Here is a 12453-nt window from a genome sequence, read left to right as displayed (position 1 = left end):
ACGTGGTTCCCTGTTCCCTGCTATTGTCCTCAGTGACGGCAGTGTCCATCAGTGTGGGCACACCAGACTTACGACGCCTCTCAATGCCAATGGCTGTGGCCACTGCTGCATTTCAGGGACACCTTGGTCACCTTTGCCTTGGATACTCTTCATCACTAAACCTGACTTCACCTCCAAGCCCCTGCACTCCGACACTCTTCTTTTTCTACCTCTCCCACGGGCTGGTGCTTGCAAAATCCAAACCTTGTTTCATTTGAGCCTAGAGCCTAGGGTGCCCCGAGGCTTCCCTGGGAGCCCCATTTCTGTTTTCCTATGAGCAGGTTCTCTAACCAGCCTAGACCATTTCAACAAGGAGCCCGGTTTCCCTCGCTCTTTGGACTTCCAGCCACACTCTTCTTGCTTTGGTAACCTGTGATCCACTTTTCTTTCCACCTGCCCGGCATCATTGAGGAAAGTCATTAAACTGTGACAATTGTGACCACTATAATTTTTGCTCCTTATCTGCAGCTGGGTCGTTGATGCTGCTTGGCAATGACTTTTTTCATCTATTAATGACTCCCTGTGCATTTCGCAAGGCAGCTGTTACAAACCCATCCCACGCTCCTCAAACCCACAAACACATCCTCAACCCTAATCATCCAACTATTTTTAAAAAATAGCCTCACCTTTTTATTTCCTATAAAAAAGGAAAATACTCCCTTCACCCAGTGGAATGATGGTAAATGTTTAACAGTTGGCTCTTGGAGAGAAAAAGAAATAAAAACCCCAATTTGTAGCATTTCTGATCCCTGGGGTGTGTGACAATTCCCAGCGTGGCTGCGGTCACTGGGCGCAAAGCTGGGAAGAGATGGGACAGCTTGCACTCGGGAGCCAGAAGGAGCTGGCTGCAGCAGAACACCGGCTCCACCCTGAAGCGTCCCTGTGTTTCCGGCTGATTTCTCATCCTTGCTCTTCTCCCAGAGGAAGGACCTTCTCTACCTTCAGAGATCTAAGCCCCTCATCCTCTCTCACCACCTTGGGACCTCTTTTGTGACTCAGTCCCTCTTTGCTGTGCCTTCCATTCCTTCCCCTGGATCAACTCCCTTTCCTTGGTCTGCAAATTTGCCTAGAATGGAGTCTGCCAGCTCCGCTTCTACTAGAATTATCACACTGTCCCATTCCTTTGGCGTGGACCTTATTTATATGTACCTATCGTGCACTAATTGCAAAGGCTTTGTGCAAACAGATTGTTTCCCATCTACACTCTAGCTTCTCTGTCTGCTATTTCCTTGTAAGGCAGAACAGTCAGTGCGGTTACTTGAATGATTGACAGTGTTGGCAAAACGGAGAATTGAAACAGTATTCAGACTCTCAGGGAGGAGATTACCAAATGTCTTCCTTCCTTTCTTTTTTTTTTTTTGCATTTGTTAATATTTCACTCTGACATGATGCACCAGAATAATTTGTGAATGAGATTCCTCGGATGAATGATTAGAGTTTCAACAAATACCCTAAAATTAGATATACAGTTTCTTGCTTGGGTAACAGAGAAACTAATCATACGATATATTCTTGGGGAGAATAAACTAACCCATACCAGTTACTTGATGGAGAGGGGTCGCTTATTGGCCTCTGGACAAAACAGTTATTGGACTGTTGTGAAAACCCGCATCTTATTACCTCTGATAGAACTTCCCCCATTGTCTCCAGGGAGCCAGGAAAGGGTGATGGAGGAAGACGTGGTTTTGGACACCGTGAGTCGAGGCTGATCTGGCGGCACTACAGAGGAAGCAGTTTTTAGGAAACAAGAATTAGTTTTTCACATCTCCAACCTTTTTGAGCAGTCACTTACCAAATCATTTTTTAACAAGCCATTTATTAAGTAAGAGTTTTAGGTTGCTGAAACATGCAATTCACATCTGTCAAACTGTCTGTTTAGTTGATATCCCAGGCTAAAGAGATAGAATAGGGCGAATCTATCATTGAAGGAAATTCAACCACATTTCTATTTGGATTCATATGTAATTCATTTCTTCCCCAATTCCTTGAATTGGTGAGTTATTCATCGCTAATCGAGATCTTCTTTAAACTTACTCAGGGTACATGCATTGTTTTACTATGAATTTCAGCCATGACATTCAAGTGAAAAAAGGTAAAAGGCATCCACTCAGCTGTTCTGTTCCTCTCAGGGAGGAGAAAGGGGAAGGGGAAGAAGTAGCTAGTGGGACAAAGAATTGCAAAAGTGTCCACTTTTTAAGCTGCTTTCCCAAGATGAAACACACACAAACACACATACACAGAGCTCTGAACATCACAGGTGTGCCTCTGGGCTGCAGCACGCGAATTAAACCCTCCCTCAACGTTGCCAGAATATGTTTCATACTTCTAAACAATGGGCCTCAGTATAATTTTGGACAGGTTCTGAGGAGAGGAACACTAAAGAAATTCAGAACCAGGTTATGCAAATTATGTACAAAGCTTCACATAAAATGCCTTTCTCTTTTCCTCTGACAGAAGCCTGATATGTTGACCCAAAGGCCTGAAAAAATGACCCTTCTCTTTAAAGTCATATCATAGAGCCTATCTTCCAAAATGCTCTGGAATTCTCCTGACTTCAATTAACTTGAAATTCAAGATCAATTTTGCAGTGACTTAAAAAATATATATATAGTCCTTCTCATTCCCTTCCATCCTGCTGAAGACAGTATTGATTTTATTTTTACTTGCTGTAACCTATTAATGTGACAAAACCTATACTTAAAGAAGCATGCACTTTGATTTTTCTACTAATAAAATATCACTGTGCATCCAAATCTGAACCTACTCAGTAGCTGTTTGGGACTTTACACACCATTTTAATATGGCAATCTTTTGAAGTTGTTGTGTACGTTTTGTGTATGATAAGAAAAATTAAATACCTTGTATTAAATGTACAGCTAAATATTATAACAGTTTACTTAGAGTTTCAGTTAGTGTCATTTTTATATACATTACATATAAAATTGAGTTAATTAGCAGACATAAAAGGCCATAGTTCAGATTTACTTTGTGTTTTCTGGGTTATACTTACACATACATAAATACTGCAATTAGTAGAAGTTATTAAGAAGATGCACACATAAAGAAAAAAGAGACTAGGCATTTTATATGCAAAAATGTATTGCATCCCAATATTATCTCTGGGACTGTGAGTGCTTTTCATTTACTTTGATTCGTTTAGTTATATTTTCCAAAATAAATTTTTTTTTGTAATATGAAAATCAGTGTTGGCTCTTTATAAGGGCTGATTTTTTTTAAATTTGTTCACTTTTATTCTTTGCATATAAGGCACACTTGCTAAAGATATTACAAAGAATTCCCAAGTTCTGTACCTTGTACTTGCAAATTTAAAATGATTTCATCGGATCCCCAGTTGTTATTGGCGATGCAGCTGTAGTAGCCGGAGTCTTCCGCTTTCACCGTGCGGATAATGAAGCTCCCATTGCTAAAGATGCTCCGTCGCCCATCAATCGTTACCAGACTGGGTGTCCCGTTACTACCTCACAGGAAGAAAAATGCACAGATTAAAGAAATTACAATCCAAATTAGCTGAGGTTGGGGAAAAGCAAAAATACTCTCCCTGAAGCAACAATACATTTGGCAGCTTGGTATCTCTTGTATTGTGAAAGATTTAGACTATGATTATGCAATAAAAAACAGCAATAGCTGAGTAGCTGAGTTTTTTCATTGTAAACAAAAAATGTTATGCTGAAGACTAAGCCTGTGTCCAGGGCCTGGATGCCAGCTTGGGAGTCGGTGGCCCTTACACGTGCCAGGGACTGTCACATTGAGGATGGGTTGCTCTTTCCTCCACCCTGTGGACACTGGCAACTTCCTCTTTTGGGCAATCCTGGGAATTCCTTCCATGGGCAGAAATGCCAGTTTGACCAAATCATTTACAGGAAACTCAGTCTTGGGATTGCTTACAGATTCACTTAAAGTTACAGTTCTTTATGATTTTGTCATTAAAAAATGAAAAGTTTCATCTCAAGACAGTGATCAATTGGCCCTAGTAAAGAAAAAATTCTCTGGCCACCATACCCACTGCCGTGGCGGCAGACTGTCCAGTCACTCAAGGTCATTCTTCCCTCAGGCAGGATGCCAGCTTGACCTTGGGGCTTACGTGTTTCCTTTGGATTAATTTTTAATGCAATGAGAAAAGTGGTCACTAGACTGGGACAATTATTTCAATAGTTTATGTCTTTTAAGTGCTTTTGTTTGAAAATAGGCACTCTTGTGAATCCATTATATCAAATCTCTATGCTCATAAATGAATTTCAACTCTTTATTTATATCCTAACTTCTTCCTCTGAATAGAGATGAAGCACTTTAAAAAGATACATGGACAGAATACATCTCACCCACTTGCTCCCTGCTACCTTGGCTCCTAGTATTTTAATAACTACTATGGAGTGTGAAGAACCAGACTTTATATTAGCAAAGTCCTAATGTGTTCCATTTCTTAGGGTTATTTCTCAGAGTATTGGAGATAGGGTTAGCTGGTTCCTTATCTCTGAAGGAGAGCAGATAGGTGTTAAGTCTCACCATGATCTTGGGTACATTCATTTAAGTTATACAATCTATCTGATAGTGAACAATAGACTTTCATGGTGATTATTTTATTTGCTTAGACTGTTTTCCTTGCAAGCATTCTCTTATGAATTCAAACGCTCTGAATTCATACAGAGGACTGATGCAATGGATCAGACCCTTCAGTGGTAAAGATGAGGTTCCTCCCCTACCTTCGTCTCAGGAGAATTGGTAGCTTTCCTTGAGCTTTCACTAATACAAATAAATACAAAATTAGAAGACCACTAGACCCAACACCAGTGCATCACACACAGTCTTTTGGAGTTTCACTGAAGGCATACATTGGGTTACTGGTTACCTGTCTTTCATCCATTTCACGGCAGGTGAAGGGTCCCCGACAGCTTTACAAGGCAAGACAATGTCCTTCATCCACGGAGTGGTCACCGTCCCACTGAAGGTCAGGATTCGGGCAGGAGCTGAAGGGCCGCACAGAGCAGAAGCCCAGTTATCGCACTCATCACCACAGCGGTGACCTTCCCAAATAGAGCAACACCCCAAAACAGCAAGTGAAGCCAATTAATATCACAACCGTCAGTGCTACTCTTTGGTACCAGGATTATGAGGGATTTTCACTGTAAGAACATACAACTAGTGGAAAATCCCCATTGTAGCATTTTTTTTTTTCTTCTATTGACTAAACATGAGGAGTCCAAATTAAATATTTGGGGTTTCATAAGCCAAGCAGCTGCAAGCTGTGTCTTCTATGAGCACAATTATAATATTTCTGAAAGCACTTTATGAAACAATTCATCTCAACACCAAAACTGCACATTAAAATATACTTTTAATATCCGAGACAGTAGTAGACAATACAAAACATAAAGTCCCCAAAGACAAGCAGAAGTAACTGGAACAACTTCTATTTATTAATTTTGTGATACTTTCCTGGTTTTATTATATCAACTTGCTCTTCAGCACACACATTAAGGAAAATGAATGTTTTCAGGGCAGCTTCTCTTAAAGAACAAACATTTCTCCTGGGACAGTGATTCAGATGCCCAGACAGGAACACCTGCTGAGACATCTGGCACTAGCACTGCCCCAGGGTGGCAGGAAGTCCCAGGAGACAGACAGGAGAAAGCCAAGGTGAACCTGCCCCAAGAAGGGTCTGCTCGAAGACCAGAGTGGCCAATGGTGACAGGTTCCCAGTACTGCCTCCTTGAAGAGCGAGTCACAAAAGCAGCACAAACACCAAACTCAAGTCTTCCAGAGGAAAACAACCTGCTGGACCTTGGACAGATGTTAGGATGCTACTTTTTTGGGTGTGAACAGGAGCCAGAGGCTGCACCCTTCCTTTGTTTTAGCCAACAAGCTTCAGGGGCTGGGGACACAGAGGAAGCAGCCTGGCGAGACCCACAGACACGGAGACCGCAGTAGACGCAGCCCTAATCTAATCTTGGACCCATTAAAAAGCGGGACTGGCGTTGGGACCACTGCACCAGTTTGGGCTTGAGGGTCTGCGTTAGCAAAGGCGGGTATGGAGAAGGCTCCCCAGGAAAGCCCTGGAATCCCAGAAAAGGCAGGATTCCCGGAGCCAAGTCATTCTGGAGCCACCCTTAATGCCGACTTCGGTCACTAAGACCTACGAGATCAGTTCCTACTCCCGTAGTTCCCAGCACGGTGGCCAGAGTCAGGGGAAAGAAGAAATGCCAGCAATCTAAAAATCTGGATTTTGGGGTTTTGATCAGTAAATATTACAATGAAACCCATGTTTGAAGCAACTTCCCCTGATTGAGGTGGCGTATTCTAAGGTAGGGCCCACGTTATCAGTCATTGTTGATCTTACTTTGTGATAACTAAAAGATCCTGGCCGGGCAGCAGCAGATTTTTTGGCATGGGTAGCTTTTAGTATTTTTTTCCCCCAAACTTCTCAGACTGTCCTTTATATAGTGGAGAATGTTCTCAGCAGGAAAATGGGGGTAATTAGGGAAATTCAGCAAAAATTAGAGGTTTTCAAGCTTTTTTAACAGTTACCCACCTTAAGAAATATATTTTACATCAAAACCCAGAAAGTATACATACATTGATATGTTTGTATGAGGGAAAACAAAATTGTCCAAATCAATACTTTATATGATGCATCCTGATATTTTCTACCTTTTCCCTAGTCTAGTCTATTTGATTCTATTCTGTTTTATTCCACTGTAGTTCTTTAATATGCAGGTCATAACCCCTTAAACTAATTCTAAGACTTACGAATGATTTCCCATCAGCAATTTCCAAAGTGCAGGCTAGAGCTACTTCATCTTCAAGCCCAACACACGCTGTTTCTAGAACTAAATGAAGTGGTTGAAATTTAAAGGATCCTAGCTGGAAACTCCATGACCCGTGGTCCTCAAACTGAGCAGGCAAGAGAATCACCTGGAATCTGTATTAAAAATTCAAATTCCCATGTTGACCTTATTGAATCAATGGGTCTTTGGTAGGCTCAGGGAGTTTTTGCCTTGCAACAAGCATCCCAGGGGATGCTGATGAGAACCTCTAGTCCACCTACCACCTGGACTTCCCTCAGATTCTGGTCCTGTTCTCGGTCACATGGCCACGCTCTCTGTGCCTCCCCCTGCCCTGGACTCCTTCCCAGGAAGGGGTTCCTCCAGCACCGGTGCCGTGGTTGCACCATGAAAGCCACGGTCCTCTTCCCCAACCTCAGTCTGCATTTTGGGCCCTGCCGTCTGGCAGCAGAGACAGACCGCTGCTGTCCTGCCGCCATCTCCCGACAACTTCCCGCCGCGATCCCCTCTGCCTATGGGCATCCAGCCCTCCGGGTTGGCCCTTCCAGCCCTGATGGTTTGCCAGTGTCCCGGCCTCTGGGCGGCGGCTGCCAGACTGACCGTCTGCTCCATCCTCAGGTGGTCCCTAGCTCAGCCCCTTCCCAGAAAACCTGCCTGGATCAGCCCTAACTTCAGGTGAACCTCTTTTGAACGTGAGAAGCGGAGCGTGTTTCTGGAGAAGCGACAGAGCGCTGGGGACCACTGTGCCCTGCTGGTCGCCAACCTCAGCCGGACTCACAGCATCCCTGCCGGGCTCACTGCCGCTTCAGTGCCTTCCCTCCTCCCCCACTGCTCCCTCATCCCCTTCCCTGCGGTGATGACAATTCCCTTCTGTCCCTCCTCCTCTCCCACTTCCGACCCTCCTGCCACCACCCCCAAATCGCCTAACGCTGCATGCAGGAAACAAGAAGGCACGTCTTGGGCTCTGCCTTCCCCGCCCCGAATCTACGAGCCTGCGGTTCCTCCTCCCAGCCACAGTCCTGAGGTCATCGGCTCCTGTCCCATGTCATCAGTTTCTCCCTCTGCACCGGAGTCTCCCCATCACCACACAAACGTGCCCGCACCGCAGCCCTGATAGAAAACACAAAACCGGGACCTTTCCTCGGATGCGAACCTGCCCTCCCTCCTCCTCTTGTCACTTCTCCTAGGCACTGTGTCACCAGCGTTCTGCTGGATCTTCCTGCCTCCTCACCTGCATTGCGTTCTCACCTGGCCCAGGTTCACTCCTGCGAGCCCCTCCGCACCTGCCAGAGCTGCCCCCAGGACGGTCCACCAGGTCCTCCCGCCAAACCCACGGGAACTTTCTGCCTTGCTCTGCTTGGCCTTCCCAGCCGCAGTGCCCCCAAACCCCCAGACACTCCCTCCTTTGGGAAGCGCCTGTCCTGAGTTCCCAGTATTGTACCCTCCTGGGTCCCGTGTTCCCCCATTGCACCCTCCTCGGACTCACCCCTTTTCCTCTGCCTGCTCCCCATCCTGTCTCTCCTCAGAGCTGCCCCGGACTCTCACCTCACGGCTCCCCTCCATCTCTCTCAGACCACCTCATCCACAGCCCAGCTGTGCGGAGGTGCAGGCGCTGACCACTCTGCTCTCCTCCCTCCTGCCAGGTGTCTCCCGAGAGCCGGCACAAGCCCCTGCACAGGCGCCTCCCAGGGGATGGCTCCCACACCTCGAGTTCAGCACGTCCCAATGTCCACATCTCCGCTCACCTGCTTCACACCCACTTTGTCCACAGCCTGCCACACCAGTGAGTGACGCCCCCCCTTACAATGCCGGGTCCTAGAGTTCAGGTGTTCACTCCTACCGTCTCCCTCTCCAGCCTCCTCCGTTTCTGCAGCCACGTCCAGTCAGTCCCGCACCCACGGCACAGCCTGGGCCCATCCACTTCCTTCAACCCACCCTGCGACTCCCCCAGTCTCCGTGTCACTGGGTGGCCACCCGGCCTCCCCACTGGCCCCCTGCTCCCCCCACCCTTCCCTCTCTGCAGTCCATTCGGGGGAGAGAGGCCAGTGTGGTCTTAAAAACACACTCGCCATTAAGTGTAACAAGTGCACCATTTAATCACAGAAGCTAGGTGAAGGACAAATGGCAACTCTATGCACTGTCCATGATTTTTCTGTAAACCTAAAACTGGTCTAAAAATAAACTTTATTGCGCACACACACACACACACACACACACAAGATCATGTACCTCGCTGGCTCAAAACCCCGCACTGTCTCCCTGCTTCCCTTCCAGAAAGATCGGAAATCCTGAGCACAGTCTTTAAGGCACTGCCTGCCTTCTCCTGCCCACCAGGGCCCAGCATCCTGGATGCCCTGCACGCTAACCTCTTTCCTGGCCGGGCCTTCTGACTTTGCTTTCCTCTTCCCTGTTCCTGTCGCTGCACTTACTCACCCTTGTGGGGCCGGGGGATTCCCTCCCAGTAGCACTCTGAGTGAGGTCCCCTCCCCTGTCTCCTTACAGCACGTGCTGCAGTTTGCAATTATGCATGTGCCTTCGTGACGCTTTGTTTACTGACGGTCTCCCCACCAAACCGCAAGCTCCGTGAGGGCGAGCAGGGAACACGTCAGTTTACATCATCTTAGAAGAGCCCTCTGTGCTCACCAAGCCTGTTTCCTTTTCCTTCTGGATGTGACTGACTTCGTTTCCCAGCCCTGCTTTGAAGATGGGTAGGGTCCACGCCTCCACTTTATACAAATGCCACGTGGGTAAGAATAGTGGATGCTCTTCCATGCCTGGCCCACGGAACCCCCCCGTAAGGCCCTCCACGGTCTCTTTCCCCATCTGCGTGGCTGGAAATGAGAGAACCCAGGGTTGTAAATCACAGGGTGGGAGACGCCTGGCTCCCTGCACCGCCGTGTGCAATGGGCCACCCAGGAGAGCCACCTGGCCCAAACGATCTGTGCTGGGAAGTCACTATGTGAAGCCACTGAGCTGTAGGGCATATTCGCTTCAGCAGTCAAGCTCCCTGGACTAAATCCCGGGTACATGCAGCACAGTGCTTGACATACAACAGGCACCCAGAATGACATTAAATGACCGAATGACATTTAATCTCCCCAGACAAGACCTGCTCCTATGCAAGGAGCCGATTTTCAGTCTTTCCCCTCCGAGTACGCCGCATCCTACTGCACTAGCCTGCCCGTTTCTGTTAGGTCTAAAGATGGAACTTTTTGAGAGCACAAAGGAAAGGAAGCGAGAATGCTACTGCTAATCCTACATCTTTTGTTGAAGTTCCTTTTCCACCCCACGGTGCAGTTTTTATGTCCAGAATTTTCCCCGGTAATCACTGTTTTCTCAATGCCAGGAGGGGCTGGATGTCACGACCAAAGAGCACAACAGACAGAGAACTCCATCAGTTCAGTCCCCTTCCCAGCTTACCTTCTTTCCACCTGCATTTCTGCTCACAATGTGACAACACTCTCTGTCCCCCTCACTAGTTTATTGCTCTATTTCTTGGCTATCCCGTTAACTCGCATGCTATCAGGAGTTCTTAGGGGGTAACACTGGGGTCTTGGAGCATACGTTTTTCTCTCTCTTGGGTCCTCAGAGGCCGTATTAGTTATAAATTGCCAATACTCTGTACTCCAAAACCAAGGGGCATCTCCCGCTGGCCTGGAATTGCCATGTAAGAAGGCTGACTTATGGTGAGTGCTAATTTAGGGGGACCTGTAAACACTGCATGGTGGAAATTCCCAGAAGTATAATAAGAATGCTCTGTGCCTATAAGTACTTTTTAAGGGCCAGCCCAACATCGAACTGTGAAGATAATTACATTCACTTCTAGGAACTTTTTATTCTTTGGTGACTCCAACTTTCCACCGTCCCTTATAGACTTCATTTATAGTGTTCTATCATAGATGATAGCTAATGATTTTCTTATATTCATAAGGTCCCAAATTCCACAGATCATAAAACAGACATTTTCCTCTTTAAGAAGTAGGATACCTGATTCTTATGAAGCAGAACGTCCTTGGGAAAAAACAACAGAGTAGCTTTCACCTACTCCAAGGGGTGAGTGGAAGCTCCTTTTCCTCATTTTCGCTCATTTTCCTCATTTTTGGGTAAACCACTTTTCCTGTGTTCTGTTCTCTGCTAGAGGAGTCCTCTTCTGATTGGGCAAAAGCTTAGGATCTGCTACAAGCAACCCAACCTCTTGCCCTGAAACGCGATGTTCTGGTTTGCTTAATTGTTAGGGCAACGTAAGTTTTGTCTGAGATAGAACAGAGACTCAAACTCGGTCGAATTACGCTGGGGAATGAGGTCCTTACTGCCGTGCGCACCTTTGGCTAGTGGCTCCACCGTGATGATTTCACTGCTGTTGCCTCTTCCGGCTGACGTCACGGCCACCACCCAGACGCTGTACTGGCGGTTCCGACTCAGGTTAGGGATTCTGTAGGAAAATGAGTCAGGGGAGGCTTCAAATTCGCTGATCACCTGTGGAAGGAGACATAAACGTTCCCACATTCAAAGAAGCCTATGGCACAAATGAATTCTCTAAAGGAATTGTTATTAGCACATCACCTGTCACAACAAAACGAAAGTCACAGCTCACCTCCCTCTAAAAGGCTGGCTTTGCAATAGGAAATATAATTAGCAAGTTTGGGGGACCCAGAGTTTCCAGTTTTCCCTGCAGCAGCTTTGATGGCTGCTGATAAGTAACTTAACCCTTCTGTTTTTGGCTGAAACCACTGAGAACACACAAACTATATGAAACAGTGGTTCTCAAGGTGTTGTACACCAAGCGATGGATGATGGTGATCTCTGAAAGATGGGAAACAAATGAGCTGAGCCACATAGTTGCAGGGCAGTTGCATTTCTGAGAGTTTCCAGGCATGGCACAGGGAAGGGAAGCCATGAGGAGCCCAGCAGCCTTCCAGAGCTGGGAAGACAGAACTGAGAGACCAGAAGGAAGCCAGAGTGCACAGGGAAGCGTACTGGAAAGAAGAGAGCAACACGCAGAGAGAACTCCAGAGATTTGAAGAAGGTTCGACCTGGGTACCGAGCAGTTCTGTGTATGTATGTGAGGAATCTACCCAAGGCCAGGAAAAGAACCACTTGAAGTAATTGGAGGTCACGGTGCCTGACACCCACACAGGGCTGGCAATAGTGCCTGCTCCCAGCAGCCAGGCTGGGAAACATCAAGATTCATGGCCCACTGGGTATAGTACATAAGGGTCTTACCTTGAAGGTGGGAAACAATTAGCTCTAGATTGAATGCTACTCTAGTCCTGCCTAGTGATTCTTAAAAGCAAGATTTAGAAAGATCGAATTATTACTAAGTAACTTAACTACATCCCAGAACAAAGGTCATGATTATCTATAGGAATTAAAATATCTAGTACTCCAAAAGGCAAAGTTCATAATGTTTGACATCTAATAAAAAATTTTCACCTATGAACAACCCAAATATCTTTCAGCTGATGAATGGCTAAACGAAACGTGTTGTATCCCTACAATGGAGTACTATTTAATAAAAGAAAAGAGAATGAAGCACTGATAAATGCTGCAACTCGTATAAATCTTGAGAATGTTATGTCCAGTGAAAGGAGCCAGTCAGAAGAGACCAGAAATT

The 12453-nt window shown here is 46.3% G+C and overlaps 1 protein-coding gene across 1 annotated transcript in view; it reads right to left on the bottom strand.

The window, feature by feature from the left end:
• Positions 1 to 12453, bottom strand: part of DSCAM (DS cell adhesion molecule) — a 682487-nt gene that overhangs the window by 54857 nt on the left and 615177 nt on the right. Inside the window, exons 21-24 of the mRNA XM_076000082.1 lie at positions 11162 to 11315; positions 4907 to 5024; positions 3351 to 3514; positions 1660 to 1758 (exon numbers count right to left, since the gene is read on the bottom strand). Coding sequence (XP_075856197.1) covers positions 1660 to 1758; positions 3351 to 3514; positions 4907 to 5024; positions 11162 to 11315 — 535 coding nt within the window. The remainder of the gene's footprint in view (positions 1 to 1659; positions 1759 to 3350; positions 3515 to 4906; positions 5025 to 11161; positions 11316 to 12453) is intronic.

The sequence above is a fragment of the Microcebus murinus genome, chromosome 1, assembly GCF_040939455.1.
Source record: "Microcebus murinus isolate Inina chromosome 1, M.murinus_Inina_mat1.0, whole genome shotgun sequence".
NCBI classification, from domain to species: Eukaryota; Metazoa; Chordata; class Mammalia; order Primates; family Cheirogaleidae; genus Microcebus; species Microcebus murinus.
Note: the sequence above shows the minus strand (reverse complement) of the source record. Positions and strands in the feature narration are given on the sequence as shown.